This window comes from Ananas comosus, linkage group 3 (assembly GCF_001540865.1).
Source record: "Ananas comosus cultivar F153 linkage group 3, ASM154086v1, whole genome shotgun sequence".
Classification (NCBI taxonomy): domain Eukaryota; kingdom Viridiplantae; phylum Streptophyta; class Magnoliopsida; order Poales; family Bromeliaceae; genus Ananas; species Ananas comosus.
In genome coordinates this window covers 11,136,013-11,156,560 of record NC_033623.1, presented here as the reverse complement: position 1 = coordinate 11,156,560, position 20,548 = coordinate 11,136,013, and the positions used below count along the sequence as shown (strand labels likewise).

The following is a 20,548-nucleotide window of genomic DNA, read 5'->3' as shown; positions in this document are numbered from 1 at the left end:
TGTTGGTAAGATTTCACTGCGTTGGTAATTGACGAGGTCATGATAATAGTTTTTCATATCAGCGGTTTTTTTTTTTTTTTTTTTTTTTTTTTTTTTTTTTTTTTTTTTTTTTCTGATGAGAGAGATTGAAATAGATAGCACGCTACCCGCTTTGTTTATTTTATTTAAAAATAAACTTAGCTGAAAATACGAATCAACTAGGATTCGAACTTGAAATTTCGGGTACAACTATCAAGTCCTTTACCACTTGCTTTAAGGACGGTCCGTAACTTGATGTGTTGTTAGTATATTAGTATGCTTATAATATTATACTATAAATTTCATACATGAGTAAATCAGCAACCACCGTATAATATATGTTAGCAGCTCAATTAGCTATTAAAAAATCATAACTAAAGAATTTGCAGCAATGAACTTTGGAGTATAGAAAAAAAAAGCTATTATTTTTTATTTTTTAAAAAATGATATCTTTCAATATCGCGGTAGGATGTATTGTAATGACAATAATAATTGCGAAGCATCAACTCCCTTCGTTGAAATAACTAGGCTTCGAATTTAGTATTTTAGATAGTAGTTATTAAGCTCTTAATCAACTATATTAGATATGATTCATCACCACCAAAAAAAAAAAAAAAAAAAGAGAAAACTACAAATTCAATTCCCTTTTTTTTATATACGATACATAATAATTTTTTATGCAGTTCATAATTATAAACTAACCAACTATAACAGTAAAACAATAGTCTTTCTTTCAACACATCAAATTATACAGAACTAACGTTTGAAAAAAAAAAAAAAAATGGCAACAATATTAAACAATAGGTTGGTTGAGAGTTAGAGAGTGCTGTTCATGGGCTGTTAGTAGATTGGACTGCAGGACAAGTGTAACGAATTAGGTGCTTCCCTGGCCGGAAATGGCGCAAAAGGCCCCAATCGCGCATGTGAGGCCGCGGCCCAACTTTCTGATTATTTGGAAAAATAAATATACTAGTTTTTTATAAAATTTGATAAAAAAAAATAGAACCAAGCGGATGGAAAATTTGAAAAAAAAAAATTAACGAAATTTCTCTCTTTTTTTCACACTTTTGTGAAAAACTAAATAGCCCCTTATATAAGGAGGCGCAGAAAATCTCCTCTATTATAGTTCTTATTGCTTAGTTATTAAAATTACGATCTCACAATAACAGAATTAGTTCAACACGTATTTTATGTGGCATGAATATTATTATAATTGTCACTGTTGTCATGTAAAGTTAAGATATTTCAATATTTTATAGATCTCAAAAGTTAAATTCGTAATTTTGAAAAAATCGCAAGACTTTTATTTTGGCACTGAAGTCAGTAGATATTCAAACTCCTATCTTCTATTATTACTAGTTATAGTGCACGTGCAATGCACGTAACATTTAATTAAATTAAATTTATATTTAATTTTAAATTTAAATAATTATTAATGTTATAAATCTATTTATCATTTAATTTTTTTCTAAAATTAATTTTTTTAATATGTATCCAAATTTTAAAAATTTAAAATAATTCTAAATTTTAAATTAATAAATTCATATTTAAATTTATGAATAAAACTCAAAATTTGAAATTAATTTTGAATCCATAATTTGAATATAAATAATTATTAAAGACATTAATTTATTTATCATCCCATCTATTTTTCAAATTTGATATATTTTCAAGTTAATTAATTGTTTTTAATTTGAAATACTGTTTACACACCCAAAATATTGAAATTTTAATTAATTTCAAATTTTGAATTAAAATATTAATTCACATTTGAAATTATGAACCAAATTTAAAATTTAAAGTTGATTTTATAAGCTTATTTAAATTATTTTTTTTTCAAATCTAATTTTTTTTAGTTAGCTAATTGAGAGATAGTAGATACAAAATATTTTCAATGTTTGTTGCATAGAGATTTTCGTTTTTTTGATAAGTATGGAATATTATTTTATGGGATGCGTAAATATCTTTCGGTTGACAAAAATTTGGATAAGTATAAATTTCTTTCTATTCTCGCAAATAGAATGCAATATTTTTTCCGACTAAAAAAGGGTATGTCTGTGTCAATAATTATTTTAATAATTATCTCAAATCAATATCAATTTGTGAATCATATTTACTACAAATTTAAAATTTTAAATTGTAAATTTATATGTTATATTTTATTGAAAAAATATCTCATATTTTAAATATTAGTAGGTAAAATTGAGATAATTTTTATATATTCACTTTTAAAAAAATATGATTAAATATTATATATGTTGAAGGTATTATGTGATTGGATATTATATACGTGGCGAATATTACGTGGGAGAATGAAAATATTTAAGAAATGCGAATATTATTTATGATAAAATATGATATTATATTGGCGGCGGTTATTAGGAGATATGACACACATATTAAAAGTAAAATTTGATACGTACTATCTAAGAGCAATTTAGGTAAAAAAAGTGACAGATACTTAATTCGTCAGTCATTGGATTAGATCGAATGACTAAGAATTAATACATTTTATAATAATTTAAAAATAAAATAAAAATTGTACGGTTGTGATTTATACTTATAAAATTTGAATGAATGATATTATTAGTATGTAATTGGAATTATATTAATAGGGATCGGCATTTTGGGAAAAAGAAAAAAATTCAAAACTCACGCTTTTATAAATAGTATAGATATACTAAAGAAGAACCCTTTATGAACCCTTTGTGAGAATCTGACACGTGGCTTTCTATATGCTTGCCACTTGTCAAACTCTATTCTATTTACTATATTATTAAAAATCAAATTAAATCAAATTCAAAATTCAAAATTTAATTTTTATCTATTTTAAGATTTAAATGCAAATGCGTCAAAATTTAATGGATTATTTGAGATGAATGGTTCAAAATTTGTGGATATGAAAAAATTAGTTAAAAAGATAAAAATATTTTCGCAATAAAATTCATATTTGATTTAAAATCTAATTTTGAATCATTTTAATATTTAAATTCAAATACGATAATATGTTTAATTCAAAATTATGATAGGCCATATTACGTATGAGAAAGATTAACTGGATATTATGTAGGTGGTGGATGTATATAGTAGGTGGATTAATAAGATATTTGATAAATTCACGGATATTACGTTGTGAAAGAATTGGCGGGTGCGGATATTACGCTAATATTTAAATTCAAATACGATGATATGTTTAATTCAAAATTATGATAACTCATATTACGTATGAGAAATTAGTTAAAAAGATAAAGATATTTTCGTAATAAAATTCATATTTGATTTAAAATTTAATTTTGAAATATTTTAATATTTAAATTCAAATACGATGATATATTTAATTCAAAATTATGATAGGTCATATTACGTATGAGAAATGTTAACTGGATATTATGTAGGTGGTGGATGTATATGGTAGGTGGATTAATGAGATATTTGAGAAATTCACGGATATTACGTTGCAAAAGAATTGGCGGGTGCGGATATTACGCGTAATATAAAAATATTAGTAAAAAAGTATAGAGGTATTTTTGGAAACAGGAAAAAATTCAAAACTCACGTTTTTATAAATAGTATAAATATTGCATGTCACTTCCATACTATCACTCCTTCTGTAATTTTCTTAGTTCTTAGATGTCGATGTTTTAAAATAGAACATATTATTTTTATTTTATTATTTAAATACGAAGCAAGTATTAATTTTTTTTCTTGGATGTCTTATTGTTCTCAGGGTATGACACTTGGGTATGATTCTATACGTGACATCACTCCTCTTGGAGACAAATGGAAGATCAAAGTTAGAATGATTTGTCTGTATACTATGCCTGAATTTCATTGTTAAGAGGTGGTGAATAGTCTAGAGTTAGTTCTTTCTGATCAAAATATAAAATACGACTTTCATTTTCAAATTGAGCATACGTTTACTTTATTTTTACTAAAAGATACTACATAATTTGTTTATTTTCTAAATTAGGGAGATAGGATACATGCAACTTTCTGAATAAATTTAAAGGCATTTTTATGGAAGGAAAAGTTTATGTGATCAATCAGTTTGGAGTGGGGCAGGTTCCTACAGGACCACTATACATCTTTGCAAAATCAATTTTCAATATTCTACGGTTGTACGTGAGATGGAAGATGTTTTGACAATATCAAAGTATGAATTTATATTTACCCATTTTGATAAAATACTTGCTAATGTCGCTGATGACAAATATTTAGTAGGTAAGAGTTGTTACATGCATTAAATATTTGATTTTTAAAATTTAATTTTTAATATGTGTACCTACTATATTGATTCTTACATTTTATTTTTCTAATTTATCAAGTGTCATTGAGAAGCTTTCTGGAATTATAGAATGGAAGAAAGCTGCAAGGACGGTAAAGAAACAAAAAAGTAGTTTAATTGAGGTAATTGGCAATTCTAAATTTAAATATGATGCTATAATTCAGGTCGATCTATATGTTTTTTAATAGTAAACATATATTATTAAAAGTAGTTTAATTTGATATGCTTAATTTTTAATATAAATTTTATATGTTTGTCATTATAGGAGTCCAATTCTGTAACGTGCGATAATAAAGAAGGAGATATTATATCACCGAACACACTGACTCCATTAAAGCGCAAAAACTCTACCACTGCAGAAGATGACTTTACGCAAGGAGAGTGTCAGATGTCAAGCAACAAGCAGAAAATAATTATCAAAAAGAAAAAAGACTAAATAATTTTGATGCTTAAATCGGAGATTGGGGATTTTAAGCATTAGCCATTTTGGATATTTGTTTAATTGTATTTTGGTAATAGTTTGAATATTTTAAGTATTAGTCATTGCCATTTTGGATATTTTAAGCATTAGTCATTGTCTTTTTAAAAAAAATCTTTCTTTCAAATAAAATATTTACTTAAAAAATTAGTTCTTAATGTAGTCTTTGTCTTTTTTTTTTTTTTAACTTTCTTTCAAATAAAATATTTGCTTTAAATATTTCTTTTTTTTGTGATGGAGGTGGGCGAACTTTTACAAAAAGGTTTTTGCTTAAATATTAATATCATTTGTAATTTTTCATATCAATTTTAATTATCATTTTGTTTTGCTTATCAATATATAAATGTGAATTGTTTTGCACATCAATTCATAGATAATAAAGTAGGGTTGAATTTTATTTTTTACTTGAGTATTTACTTTGGTCCATAATTTTTTTTTCTATTTTTTGTACTTTAATATGTACTATAATTAAGATTGGTAGTATATTTCTTTATTTGTTAAAAAAATATAATATTAATTAGAATATTTTTTTTATCATAACTTTTGTTATTTTATATTATTATATTATCCGTGCATCGCACGCGTCAAAAACTAGTTCACTACTATTTGAAAATCAACTTTTTAATGTTACTGGGGCACAGAGAACTAGGGGCGCAAACAGGACGGATCCGGAAGTGGGAGGGTTTCCCCGCCTCCTGTTCTATATCTTGTTGAGGTGGGATAGGTTCGAAAAAAATTATTTTTTATTTTATTTTTTTTGCTCTCATTTGCCGACTTATTCAAGACGGATCGGAACAGAAGCGAATTTTTAACGGATCGGAACAGATTAAAGAAAGAAAAGAGTCTCTCGTTTTTGCTTTATTTACTTGACGGATCGAGACGAATTCAGAATAAATTATATATTTTTTTATAATTTGTACTTTCATTTGTCGTTTTATTTGGATCTGATCGAAACGAGAGCGCCACCAGACCGAATCCATTTGCATCTCCAAAGGGAAATCACAAATTTCGCGCACTCCTAATACTTTTTTGTCTCGTAGTCGTGCCCATTCCTCTCGTGCCCATTCCTCTCGCTCGTTGAGGCTCTACGCAAGTCCACGCGCGATCGCAATATTAAAAGAAAACAAAAATGAAACATTTTTGTTTCGGAGCTTCAAAATCCGAGGCCCCGCGCTCGGAGCGGCGCCGCATGGCGAGCGCAGCGGTCGATTCGTGCATCTTTTGCCCCATCGCGCGCGGATCCACCTCCACCACCCTCCTCTACGCTGTAAAATCCCTATTCTCCCCCCTTTTCCCCCTCAAATTTGGTCCAAAATTAACATCTTTTTTTACTTTTCGCGCGTTGATTCAGGATGAGAAAGTGGTCGCTTTCCCCGATGTCAACCCATCCGCGTTCAGGTATTTCGTCGAACACCTTGTTTGCTGCGGTATTAGTGCATCAATTTGGGGTGTGTTGGGATTGGATATCGATGTTTGTTGCGATAGGCACGAAAACAGGGGAATTTGATGCCTGCTTCTGTGGACTGTTTCATAATTCGCTATGTTTGCGAGATTTAACGTGTAAACCGTTGTGATTGATTACTTTTTTTGCGCCGTAATTAACATTAGAGCCTGGGCGTGAGGATGATATTGGGAACTTTGATGATGCGGTGTTCGCATCTGCTCCCTTCGATCATAAAACCCGTAGCGGCGTTATCAGTTGCCTAATTTTACTGTAATTTTTCGCATTTTTACACATCGAGTGTAGGATTTTCAACGTAGTTCTAAAGCAGGAGTAAAGAGGTTATCCTCTGTAGTTGTTAATCTGCTAATCCATAATTTTATAATTCCTCTCTGTCCTTTGTCATTAGCTTTTCAAGTTCCCTGATATTTTAATTTTCATCACTTTCAGAGTGAGTGATCTTATACATTTTCTCGAATTTGATTTTGTTGTATGTTCATTTTCTATTCTGGCTTGCGTAATTTAGTTGATGTTTTATCACTGCATCAATTGAACATTCTGAGTGCGGGAAAAGTTGTGCAATTGATTGTTGTGGTTTTCTATGATTGACTTGAAACATCTGTTGTGCTAATCTTACACATGACTGTTTTTAGTTACCAAAAAGTATTTATATATGATCAGTCGAGACATTACTTTCGCCTGTAGCATTGTGAAGACCATTCTTTTATTGAAAGATTAGATTTGCTTCATAGCTATGTATCTATCTTCTGTGTGAAGAACCACAAAAATTTTAGCAATAATATGCTTCAAAATGTGGTTAATGCATATGTTTTTAGCAACATCTGGAGCTAAACTTTTGTGGTGGCATTAGTTTTCGGTAAATCTACCAGCTGTCTATCAGAAAAAGAAAAGATAGTCCGATAGGAATTTTGCCGGCTTCTTGTCACCTCGACTGCCTGCCATTGGAATGTTTTAGACTTATCTATGTTTTTGTTGTGTTGTCGACCTCTAAATCATACTGACAGTGTCTGAATTCAAACTTCTAGATTCTTTTGGTTCTGATTATACTGTTAACAATTTCGTTACCGATTTTTTAAATGACAGGCATTATCTCGTCATACCTGTAGAGCACATATCAACTGTGAACCATCTCCAAAGAACAGCAGAAGATTATCAGTTAGGTACTCGGCTCGCTATATATTATGAGTATGTTGCCATATTTTTCTTGATGTATTCTAGCAATGATACTACTGGCTTGAATTGAATTGCAACATTTACTTCCTTCCAGTTAATCACATGTTGAGGGTGGGCAAAGATCTTCTAAGGCGGGATGCGCCTGATTCTGTGCAATACAGGTGCATAGAAATTGTAGTTTAGGACTCTAGATTGGTATATTCTCACTTAATCTTCCATGATCTAAAGAAACACAAATATTATTTGTGTCCTTATTTCCGTGAATAGTTAATCTGGTTTTCTTCCTCAGCAAATAGTTCACTATTGTAATATACAAGTGCCCATCAGAGTTCGATTGATTTGTTATAAATATTTCCAAGTGTGGGCCAATGGAAGTGGCTGTTGGAGATATTTGATCCAAAGCTTCACACACGAAGGTTAAGTTGTTAGTCGGACTCTTTTGGCCCCACATCGCCAGTTGCATACACTATGCTTACTGGTGGCCAGTTGCATACACTATGCTTACTGGTGGCCAGTGTGCCACCGTGCCACTGCACGGGACTATATTAGCATACTACTTTTTGATGAGACTATGCCCTAAAATGAAGGTCTAAATGCATGAATGGCACTAACCAAGTAGACTTCCTCTTCTCCAGAAGTGTTTCTAGATTAATTGTTTACTGAATGCTACAATGTTACTTCACTGAATTAGTTATGCAACATTGCAGATTTGGTTTCCATCAACCACCTTTTAACAGTGTTAATCATCTGCATCTTCACTGTTTAGCCCTGCCATTCATTCCAAGGTATATCTCAAAGTGTAAAACAATGTTTTCTTTTGCATTAGGCTTGTAGCACAGTACTTAATGATTAAACATATTAATACTTATCCCTTTGCAGTTGGAGGAAAGTAAAATATATGCCTTTGGGACCGTTTAGAGGTTTTATAGAGGCTGAAAAGTTGTTGAACCGGATAAAACCACAATCAGTACTCAACTTGTAGTTACAACATCAACCACATGCTGCATAAAACTGGTAAAACTTACCCTTCATATGCCATTCATTGCGGGTTTGTACACTATATTTAAAACCACAATCCGCTCTCACTTTGTAGTTACAGCATCAACCATATGCTGCGTGAAACTGGTAACATTTTAGCCTTCATACACCATTCATTGTGGGTTTGTACACTATACTTGTGTGTGTTGTTATAATCCTATTTGTAACAATTGTTTGGTGGCATTAAATGTTTATTGGACAATTTGGTTTTCTGTCCAGTTTCTAATGTATGTCTATATTAACCCATGTCTAATAATTTTAAGTTTCTTTTTCTCAAACATTAATTTGGATAATTTCTCTTGAAATCTTTTACATGCAAAAGAACTTACTTTGTGCCTGAGTGAACATGACATTTGTTAGAATACTACAAGAGCATTAACTGAAGGAGGTTCATGTCCTCCTAGTTGTGAATATCTCAGTAGGGTAATCTTATAGGTTTATTTCTGTTTCTGTGAATTTGTTTCCCCTCTTTACTTGTGGGGCAAATTCTTGGTGAATCAAACCCTGAAAAAACGCATCATTCTGTAATTTTTTTTTTGTTTTAACCATAGATATCTGAAAATATCTAAGCCTGCAGTCAATAAATGGTGATATTATTTCAGTTGAAGATCGAGTTGGTGAAATAGCTCACTCTCACTCATTTAAGATTGTTTGTTTTCTTTTGGCTAATTAGGAAACTGATGCTGGTGACCTCTGTTTCAATGTTTGAAGAACCATTAATGTATCAATCAACTATTTCGTAAGCCTAGAAAGCTGCTGCTATGTTTCTGTTCAACTACATTTGATCTTTGCCCAAGGAACACTGATGATGAAATTTTGCTTGCGTTTTGTCGGGCCTGTTTAGCCTAGCTGGACAATTTAGTGTTGTTTCATTTGAGTTGTTTGAAGATGCAGTAATAAACTTTTCGTCAAAAATTCTTGGGACGGCTTATTATTTAAGTTTTAAATTAGATCCGTTGCTTTTGGGGCATAGAAGTTTATTTTGGGTATCACTGCAACCTTGCTAACTGCAGGTGTCAAAATAGCTTGACTAGAGAATCTCAAAGAAAGATTGATGCAAAACCTCTAAATTGTTATCTCGGCAAATTGCCCGTTTGATACTTTTTTTTTTTTGAGAAAAATGTGGCATGCTACCCGCTTCATTCATTCAGGAGATGAACTTGGCTACATGGGTGAGGCAACAAGGCCTCTAGAGAGATGAAAAGCAGGGCGGAGACGGAAAAAAAAAAAAAATCAGTGTCTCTCCACAGGGACGAAGTTTCTTGCCCGTTTGATACTGAAACCGTAAAGGTAGCTAATACTTTGGTCTTCAAATTTTAATTTATTGTTATTTTTATTTCAAATTTTTAGAATTGTGGTAATCAAGTCTTATAGTCTAATTTAGTTCGCTATATGTCTTTAATATGGAAGTAATGTAGTAATATCGTGATTTGTAATGCGTCCATTATTGAAATTTATATTATTTTTATATAAACAATGCGTCAATATTTAGCTAATTAAATTGGATTGTGAAATTTGATTGTAATAATTTTAGAAGTTGGAGTCAAAAATAACATCGAATTAGAGTTTGAAGACCAAAGTGTTGCCGGCCTCAAACGTGCAATTTGCCCTCGTTACTCAAAACATGCTAATGATGCTTATGATGACCACAACATTTCTTAACTCTATCACCTTTTGCTTTGGTCCTACATGTCTTCTATTAATATCACCATTATTATTATTATTATCATTATTATGTGAGAATCACTTTGCTCGATAGAGTATATAATATGCACTGCTAAATAACAACACCACATTACTGCATGGGTGTTATCCTGCTTCTACCAAAACGAAATAATGGTGTTCAATGAAATAAAATAATATAACAATAATTTGCTAACCTACAGAGTCACCTAATACTACTACTACTACTAATAATAATAATAATAATAATAAACAAAATAGCCCTAATAAGTATACAATCGAAAAGCTGATGCATGGTGCTCCATTCTATATAATAGTCCCCTTTTTTTTTTTGCCCTTTTCCCTTTTTTTTTTTTTATTGTGCACAAAGGACGAGAAAAGCAAGGCCATTGTGTTCCGCGTCAGAATCTTTTCCAAATTTTGGGATCATACTCAGTTGCTGGAATATGGAACACGTGAAAGATGTTATGTTCATGGTAAAAGAGAAGGTCCAACAAATTAATTAGATAGATAATTATCTAATAGAATGAGTGGGTTAGTACCCAAAAAAAAAAAACAAAAAAAAACAAAAAGCAATGAATTAATCAATTGTAGATTAGCTTAATATGTGGATAAATGCTTTTGTATTATTTTACTCCCAAGAGAAAAAGCAGTGACCATTTTGTCGGAATGTTTGGGCCTACTTTTATTTTCCATTTTAGCTATTTATATATATCGTGCGTTTGATAATCAAAAAAATTTAAAAGACCCTGTTGCAGTAGAAGCACAAAATAATAATAATAATAATAACAATTTTAAAGTTTGAAAGGAAAAGCACTAATAGCAAACTTCTGATTCTGTTAGGAAAATAAATTGCAAAATTTAAAACAAGTTATTCTCTTACTAACATATTTTAAGTAATATTTTGGCAAATAACACAGATAAGTATTTTGGATGTATAGTAATATATACGATGCAATTTTCAAGAGTGATAGTTAAGATAAATTTTATATGTTTATACATTTTCTAAGTTATATTGAGATTTGAACCAAAAGTTAAACCTTTTCTGGCCCCTCGGCCGTTGTATTCTGCGACTCCATTTGTATTAGGCTTTATTTGAAATTACAAAAACTGAATTTTTCATATTAATATGGTCCGGTCCCCACACATAAAAGAGAAATGGGATGGACCAGGTTTCACTCGAGCCGGAACACACAAATAACGACAAAGAGAATTGTCGTTTTATTTTATTTATTTGATTCTCTCCTGTGAATGCTCTGAGAATGGAGATAGAAAAATAAAATAAAATAAAATAAAGCTAAATTAACTTATGAAACCTAATTACAATAATTTAAGAAGTTTTAACCAAAAGATTATACTAAATTAAGATGCGAGAATCACAATGTCACGGGCATCAATAAATGATAAATTACAATAATTAATTTATATTTATTTATGAATATATGAGTGGTATCTTTAATTTTAAAATATACATCCTAAAAAGAAGCATTTTTAAAAGGGAAAACTTCAAAAACCCTCCCTGTGGTTTCCGACTTTCTCACTTTAGTACCCTGTGGTTTAAAGTGTATCAATTTCCCCCCTTGTGGTTTTGTTTTTATTTTTTTTATAGCTTTTTTCTTAATATTTCGTTAAATTATATGCAAAAAAATATCAGATATCCATTTAGATTTACCGAATATTTATTTTAGTACCTTTTAATTTTAATTTTGTTACTGATTTGAGAAAAAAAAAATTTGATAAAAAAAAAGAAAAACGAAACCACATGGGGGCAAATTGATACAACTTAAATCACAGAGTACTAAAGTGAGAAAGTTGAAAAATACGGGGTTTTTTTTTGAAGTTATCCCTTTTTAAAAAGGTGTTCTATGAAAAATCAGTGTCTACTAGGTGTTGTAGATGATGTCGGGGAGTTTGATAAATCCGCCAGCTGTCGTGGGTACGGATCGGGCGCCTTGTCCTTGTTGTCCAGTCGGCAATGCAAAAACGTCTTTCGAGTTTCTACCTCATGCGGCAGCAGCGGCAGTCAGCCACACGTCTCCCGTTCGAGGGAGGAGGATTCGAAGTCCAGACAGCTTGGCATCATCCACCCCTTCCAACAGATGAATTCTACACTATTATACTTACATCACGTCATCAATAACAAATTAATTATATATATTTTTTAATAAAAATAAAATAAAAATATTTATTTACATTCATGATGGAATATATAACCTTAAAAAAAGACATTTGATTGGTATATTATGCCACATCACCAATATACCCGTTACATTCTAGAATTTTCCCTTCCGATGATGCCATTGCTCGGCAAACGATTATAATTTTATTTCCATTATTTTTTATATTTTTATTACTAAAAGATATTTAAGTTATTATTATTTAGGGTTAATTTTATGCAGATTACTACAAAGATATCAAATAGCAAATATGTTCACACAAAGCCTAGGTTAACAAATTTATCTCTTCGAAAATTTTCTGATTTGTAAATATGTTTCTTCAAAAGTTATGATTTGTTCGTATATGTTTCTGTTGTTTGATTTATTGTTAGTTTTTTAACAGTCGATGCGTAAAATAATTATTTTGTCCTTATAAATTTGTTTCTATAAAAAATTATTTTTTTTGTTATGATGTAGTGGAGCATAAAGATATTAAATAGCAAATATTTTTTTACTAAAATATCATCGCATTATAAGTTTGCAAAATATTACAAAATTTTAATTGTAAGTAAAGTATATATCAGCAACAACCGTGTATTATGATGTAGTGGAGCACAAATCATTTGCTTGGTAGTTCTTTCTTATTTAGGGCTTCTTCAGGTTGAGTTTGCAGCAGGGATACAAATGGATTCGGATTAGTGGGCTCCGAATAATTCGATCTCAGTGAACTGGAAAGTAAGGGTTCGAAAATAAGAAAAAATTAATTTATTCTGAATCTGTTCCGATCTGCTAAAGAAATGGAGTGGAAGGCGGAATCACCTTTGTTCCTTTGATTCGCCCCAATCTACTAGAGGAGTCTGCTACTATTCCAACCCGCTCTTAATGCAATGGTTAATGAAAGCAATCAATAGAATAAAAATTAAATCGCCCAAATCTGTCCGACCTACCAAGAAAACAAGACGTGAGGTGGGAACCCTCTCCAGATTCGCTCTGTTTGCATCCTTAGTTCAAAACTTTTGTACGAGTAATTTTCAGCAACACAATTCACAGACAATAGCAGCTTTTCAACAAAAGTTAAATCAACATTTGAAATTAGAAATTTATTTTTTTGTATTAAAAAAATTTATTTCAACCTTTCACATGCTACAAAAAAAATGTTTTTGATAACATCTTATTACTGCTTCTCACAGCAGAAAATATGTGCCGCAAGCTTAACATATGCTCGTAGATTCTGTTTGTTTGGTCCGTTGTGATTTGAGGAACTCAAGAGTGTTACTTGAAGTTGTAATTCCCATTGTAGAACAGAAGAGTTAATATCGATCCTTCTTAAAAAAAAAAAAAAAGTCATATTATCTGCTTTGTTTATTTTATAAAAAAATTAGTTAAAAAATTTAAATAATTAAATTTTAAATTTGAATTCTTAAATATCAATCATTAAATTTTTTTAGTGAGTCAGCGAGAGTCTTGTTTGTTTGCAGCAGCATATATGCATGCAAAAGGTACCTACTTTAATAAATAATGTAATTATGAAACTCAATTGATGAATAGCACTATCAAGTGTACTCAGCATAGCTAGTTCACAAGAACTAGTCCTCAAGGCATATATTGAAAATATATTGTAGTTTGAGTTATTACTACTCTTTTTTCAACATCCAGTGGACCTTATATATACTTGCCTGGTTGTTTAACATTAAATATTTGTTATCAAATTTTATCAAGTCATTTATAACCCTACAGTAAATCAGAAATTTTGTAGATTAAAATATTAAAGCAGGATTCAAAGGATAACTTATTCGGTATAAAAATCTAGATGTGTGATTGAAATTAAAGAATTTTATTTTGTTTTTAAAAGGTTGTGATATCATTGATTTGATTAGATAGCATATTTCGCATACAAAGTAATTATTTTCCTATAAAATATGCTATTTCATAACAAATATTTGATTATATTCTTATAAGGAAATGCTATAAGCTGCTTGAGTAAATCAAAGAGATATTCTTAATAAGATATTCGTGCAAATAAATACTGAATAAGGATAACTTATTCAATATAAAAAAATTTATGTGGAGTTGAAAGTAAAGAGTTTGATTTTGCTTTTTAAAAGGTTATGATATTCATAATTTGGTTACATAGTATACTTCGCATACAAAATAATATTTTTTAATCTGCAATAAATAATTTAAAGGGGCAAATATGCTAATTCATAATAAATATTTGATCACATTCCTATATGAAAATATTATAAGCTGTTTGAATAAATCAAAAAGATATTTTTAACAGGATATTCATACAACTAAGCAGGACTTTAAGGAGCAAAAATCAAACTCCTGCCTTTTCATACTGAATAAGTTATTATCGGATAACTTATTATAACATCCAAACAGAATCTAAGAGAACTTAAAGGCTAATGAAAAATAAACCTGCATAAGTAATATTTAGATTCATATAGATGTGCAATTAAAGAACTTTTTATTGTCATTCCTAGTTACTAAGGTTTCGTTTGGGATTGCGGGGAGATTGCGTTACGTGGGTGGAAAAACACATTGGAAAAATACCATATTTGTTTGTTTCCGTACATAATATTGCGTTCCGCATATTGCGATGAGTCGGTTATGATATATTTTCTGCGGTCCCATCGGAGAACGCAGAAACATATTCCTATATACTTTTTCCTCAACTCCATTTTATCTAATAGTGTTAAATAGACTTCAATACCAAACTAAGCCTAAAATTATCCAATTAATTATTGCTTGTTACAGCAAACAAACTAGTCTCTAATTTGAGATTTTATTTTTACAGTTCAGAAACTTATCTTAGTTTTTCGCCGCAGCAAAACCCTTAAACTTTTCTGGTGATAAATTTTTCTTAGAAATCAATTCAAAGGCTGTGCCACAATAGCTAGATATTTATTTTTGCACGAAGGAGAGGGCTAAATTAGCCGAAGTTAATTTCCGGCAATTGCTCTTACTCAAAAAACAGAACCAAAAAATGATTGGACAGAGTAGTAAACAAAAGGAATGGTCCCAAAACCCCTCCAAATTAGTTACATACTTATTTTTTCTAAGTATAGAGAGCTAAATTATTTAGCAAAAATTAAATTCCGAACTTATTACTCAGTTATTTAAAATACCAACCAACTATACTATATATAGTTAAGTTGCATGTCTCCTAATAATTGAGGGCTCTTTACCATTGATTTGCTAATAATTTTAAGTCCTCATTTTTTTTTAAATTACATATTTTTTTAACCTTCTATTTACGCACTGTGAACCCACCACAGCAAAGAAGAGATTCGACTTGTTTTTAATAAAACGAAGAAGGAAAAAAGTGGTGACACTGATAGGAAGCGTGTTGCACTTGCTCTTACCACCAGCCAAAAAAAAGAAAAAGAAAAAAAGGGGGGGTAGTACAAAGTAATAAACAAAAGCAATGGTCCCTGTAGAAGAAGAGATGATTATAGTTTGTTCAATGGTAGTCTCATTTGGTTCTTGTGATGATTATTGTGTGACGTGACTAGCAATCTATTTAAAAGATACTAGTTGGGTCCTGCAGCTATGGATTAGTTTACTAAGCTCCATTAATTAAAAAGAGGATGTGGTTTAAATTGATCATTGTGGATAAGCTTCATGCATAAGAAAACAAAGCACGGCGTACACCTAAAAATGATTAGAGTCTATTTGGTCCCGTTGTAGAGAAAAGTGAAATTATTTTAAATAATAGAGAGTTTACTTAAGAAGAAACACTTTCAGCTAATGTAGTACGCGTTAGTGGACGACTAATCTTTTACTAGACCAAATAGATTTTGGTTCTCGAAATATTGTAGGATACAATAAAATTGTTGGGACCGTAAACCAAGTCCTAATTTAATTTAGTAAAAACATTGAATCTCCCATGTGGGTTTATTTTCTTTTTTTTTTTTCTTTTTTTTTTGAGAGATAGATAACACGCTACCCGCTTCGTTTATTTTATTTTAAAAATAAATTTAGCTGAAAATGTGAATCAACTATGATTCGAACTTAAGTCTCCGGTACCAATCATTAAATCCTTTGTCATTTGCTCTGGGAACGGTCGGTATGGGAGTTTATTTTCACTACTTTGAAAGAGATGTTTCATATTTCGTCGAACTTTGCTCGTCACATCACATGTGATTTGAGTCCATCTAATGTTGATGGAAAACTACAGCAATAAGTGCACTCAAAGTGAAAAGGGATCCTTCAACGACCATGATTCAAATGTAACACTTAATTCCTCTTTCATTTATGGATGTTCATCTCTTCCTCTGTACAAGAGAGTACGTAATAAGGTGGCTTGCAGTAGATACATGCCGGTCAACACTCATAACACATATAAGGCTGCTGCTACGGCCATTAATAATCCTACATGTCTTTTGGTTTATTCTTTAGATACAATATAATTCCAGAATCATCTTATAATAAATAATATAAAAAATAAATTGATAATTGAATTAAAGAAACGAAAATGGACTTGTGAGAGTTACGAGCCTTGTTCGTATTCGTGTGGTTTTGACGTGCATTGAGGCACTTATTAAAGATGCAGTGCAACAGCTGTTTACAGCTATTTATTTAATTACTCAGAAAATCCTACATGCATAAAATCGATCGCGGCTTTGAATTGAATTGAATTGAATTGAATTGGATTGAAGCCCACGCATTACTCAATAAATGAATGAACGCTAATTATAATAACTATTATAATTATTATTATAAACCACGGCCCCTCCTCTCCACTCTTCTCCACCTGAAGGTCCTCCTCAACTACAAATCCATCGCCCCCTCATTCCAAAACCCAGAAGCTTCCTCCTCATCTCTATCCCCAATTCCCCTTAAAACCCCTTCTTAAACCCTCTCTTTCTCTCTATCTCCCTCAAAAATGGCGATCCATTTCCAATACCCACCGCGCTTCTCGTCCCTTCTCCTGCTGCTGCTGCTGCTGCTGCTGCTGCTAATCTCCGCTCTCTTCGTCGTCGTCGTCGACTCCGAATCCGACCAACTCCTCCTCCTCCCCCTCCGCCACTCCCAGTCCCACTCCGACTCCTCCGCAGGTCACTCCGTACACCAGCTCCTCAAGGCATCCTCGCTCCGCTCCGCCGCGCGCCACGGCGGCCCCCTGCGGCGGCGGCGGCGCCACCCCGTCCGGCGCGGCGGCGGGCAGGTGTCGGTCCCGCTCTCCCCCGGGAGCGACTACACGCTGTCGCTGTCGGTGGGGCCGACGACCGTGTCGCTGTTCCTGGACACGGGGAGCGACCTGGTGTGGTTCCCCTGCGCGCCCTTCGCCTGCATCCTCTGCGAGGGGAAGCCGGCCCCGAGCCCCAACCCTCCCCCTCCCCGCCCGCCGCTGGCTGCCCTCAACCCTGCCTGCTCGTCGGGGGCTGCTCCCGCCCACTCCGCCCTCCCGCTCCGACCTCTGCGCGCCGCCGCCGGCTGCCCCTCGAGACATCGAACGTCCTTCCGCCCCGCCCTGCCCCCGCCTCTACTACGCCTACGGCGACGGCAGCCTCCTCGCCCTCCTCCGCCGCGGCCCCCTCTCCCTCGGCGGCCTCTCCTCCCCAACTTCACCTTCGCCTGCGCCCACTCCGCCCTCGCCGAGCCCCTCGCGTCGCCGGCTTCGGCCGCGGCCCCTCTCCCTCCCCGCCCGCTCGCCCCCCTCTCCCCTCCCTCTCCTCCCGCTTCTCCTACTGCCTCGTCGCCACCTCCTTCCGCCCCGATCGCCTCTCCTCCCAGCCCCCTCATCCTCGCCGCGACCCTCACCTAATCCCTTCGTCTACACCCGCTCCTCCGAACCCTAAGCACCCTACTTCTACTCCGTCGCCCTCGAGTCATCTCCCTGGGCCCCGTCCGGATCCGAACCCGCCCGAACTCGCCGCCGTGGACCGGGCCGGGAACGGCGGATGGTGGTCGACTCGGGCACCACCTTCACCATGCTCCCGACGAGACCCCATCCCTCCTCACCGCCGAGTTCCGCGCCAAATGTCCGCCGCCGGTTCGCCCGCTCGCCCGGACCGAGTCCCGAACCGGCTCGGCCGTGCTACCACTACCCAGACACGGAACGACCCTCCTAGCCCGGCCTGGTCCTCCACTTCAAGGGCAACGCCAGCGTGGCGCTGCCGCGGCGGAACTACTTCATGGGTTTCGAGAGCGAGAGCGAGAGCGCGGAAGAGGGGGGTGGTCGGGTCGGGTGCTTGATGGTGATGAACGGCGGAGATGGATCGGATGATGATTACGGTGGGCCCGCGGGCACGCTGGGGAATTTCCAGCAGCAGGGGTTCGAGGTGGTCTACGACTTGGAGCAGGGCCGGGTCGGGTTCGCGCGGCGGCGGTGCACCGCTCTCTGGGACTCGCTCTCCCGTGGGTAGCGTAGGGGTAAATCCGTTAATTCACCCTGCGGGGGCCTCGTGCGCGCGGGGTTGACTCGGGAGTCGCCGCGCGCACGTGCGGAGGGGGGCTGGAGTTGTGGTTTTAGCAGTCCCTGTAGTAGCACTAGCAACGCAGGTGGTTCGGGGAGTGGAGTGTACGTAAGTGTGGTGGTGTGGTGATGCGGCACGTGATTTTGGAAGGCTCTGGAAAGATCTCTCTTGCTCAAGTGTGTGTACTGTAGATAAAGTTTTTTTTTTTAAAAAAAAAAAAAGAAGAAGGAATGGGTGAAAAATAAAATAAAACAAAAAGAAGTGTAAATTACAATTTGCTTCTTGTGGTTCAGAATATATTTTAGTTTATCATCATGTGATTTAAAATATTGCATTGAATTATTTTATAATTTTAATTTGATTTTTTTCGTAAAAATGTGTTTTTAAATTTGAGTGTAAAAAGAATTTGTGAAGTGTTATTTTTTGGCAAATCATAAAGTGATAAATTTTAAATTGCAAGATGATAAAACATGATATTGTACTATTTCTAGTTTTCTTAAAAATATCACTTTACTAGTATGTTTAGTTATGGTTAATCATAGATACTGAAGGTGAAATAAAAATAAAATTGTAGACCAAGTTAAGTATAAATTTGAACTATGAACCGCAGAATCATAATAAATAAATACGAATTGATATTTACCCCCAAACAAAAGAGTAAAGGGCGTTTTACATGGTGGAGGATTTTGTAGGTTGGCTGTGTTCGGTGGATGTACTTTGGGAATGTGAATATGGTACAACTGTGGTTCGTCGTGAACTGCCCGTAATTTCAAAATTTCAAATTAAAACCGCACTGAACAAGGACACTGTTTTATGTAGAATAATGCATGCACGGGCAATTCGGTAACAATTGCACACGCATTATTTTCTCATGAAAATGGCACTGTTGGTCTCTCTCTCTCTCTCTTAGAGATGTCAATAGATCGGATTCGGGGCAGATTTTCAAAAATCCGAACCCGAACCCGACTCCAAACCTGAGATCCGAATCCGAACCCCACTCCAAACCCTAGATCCGAACCCGAACCCGAACCCGAACTCGAATCCGACGAATTTTAAAAATTTATATCTAAACCCGAACCCGACCAAAAATTCGAAATTCAAACCCGAACCCGAACTTGAAAATTTGAACCTGAAACATGTATTTCTTTTTTCAATATTTCAAAATATATTATATTAAATCTAAATTTTAAAATACAAATTTAAATATAACATCAAATATATATATATATATATATATATATATATATATATATATATATATATATATATATATATACACACACACACACACAACGAGAGAGATGGCCGATTACGAGCCGCCTCTTAGAAGCTATTTTAAAAATATCTTCTACGTGCAAACTATTTCTTATAACCCTATAGTAAAATCTGTTAATTAACTCTATTATTCTGTAAAATTACTATTTGCACTTCCAAAATATAGGGGGCCGCGCTGTTCAACATGACTTGGACTTTCTTATCTTGCCCTTAAAATCAGGCAAAACAAAAATTATTTTGATTTTTGGTTCTTTTCCAATATATTTCTCTATCCGTCACAAACATCTTAATTCCCTTAGTAAGGTAAAATTGCATTAATTTTTTAACTTGGGATAATATTTAAATCACATGTTAACCCATACCTTAATAGGAATAACTTGCGGGTATTGGGCATAAACAGTATTGAACTTTATTCAGGGTATTTAGAAAGAAAAAAAAATAGGTAAATGATTATTTTAAATGTATAGGGTATATAGGGCAATTATCTCCTCTCTCTCTCCCGTTGCTCTCTCTCTCGCCCGGAATCTCTCATTCTCTCTATATATAATATATATA

At 33.9% G+C, this 20,548-nt stretch overlaps 2 protein-coding genes across 6 annotated transcripts; both read left to right on the top strand.

Annotated features, from left to right (window-relative positions):
• LOC109707096 (bifunctional adenosine 5'-phosphosulfate phosphorylase/adenylylsulfatase HINT4) lies at positions 5,800–9,429 on the top strand. Of its 5 annotated transcripts, XR_002215406.1 has the most exons (8): positions 5,800–6,048; positions 6,133–6,179; positions 7,327–7,403; positions 7,511–7,577; positions 8,124–8,201; positions 8,296–8,430; positions 8,510–8,576; positions 9,128–9,429. XR_002215406.1 is itself a non-coding variant. In XM_020228179.1 (7 exons), exons 1-6 carry the CDS (start codon positions 5,911–5,913, stop codon positions 8,396–8,398), a joined length of 510 nt encoding a protein of 169 aa, XP_020083768.1. In that variant the 5' UTR covers positions 5,800–5,910; the 3' UTR covers positions 8,399–8,430; positions 8,510–8,700. The 5 variants fall into 5 exon arrangements, 3 of the variants coding, with proteins under 3 accessions (XP_020083768.1, XP_020083770.1, XP_020083767.1); XM_020228179.1 differs by lacking the exon at positions 9,128–9,429 and having other exon boundaries at positions 8,510–8,700; XR_002215405.1 differs by having other exon boundaries at positions 5,801–6,048; positions 8,296–8,576.
• On the top strand, positions 16,773–19,031 carry LOC109707112 (probable aspartyl protease At4g16563). Its single transcript, XM_020228203.1, is given in 5 exon segments — positions 16,773–17,744; positions 17,746–17,849; positions 17,852–17,905; positions 17,908–18,201; positions 18,204–19,031. Coding segments are annotated over 5 exon segments (1,476 nt in total). The 5' UTR covers positions 16,773–17,184; the 3' UTR covers positions 18,668–19,031.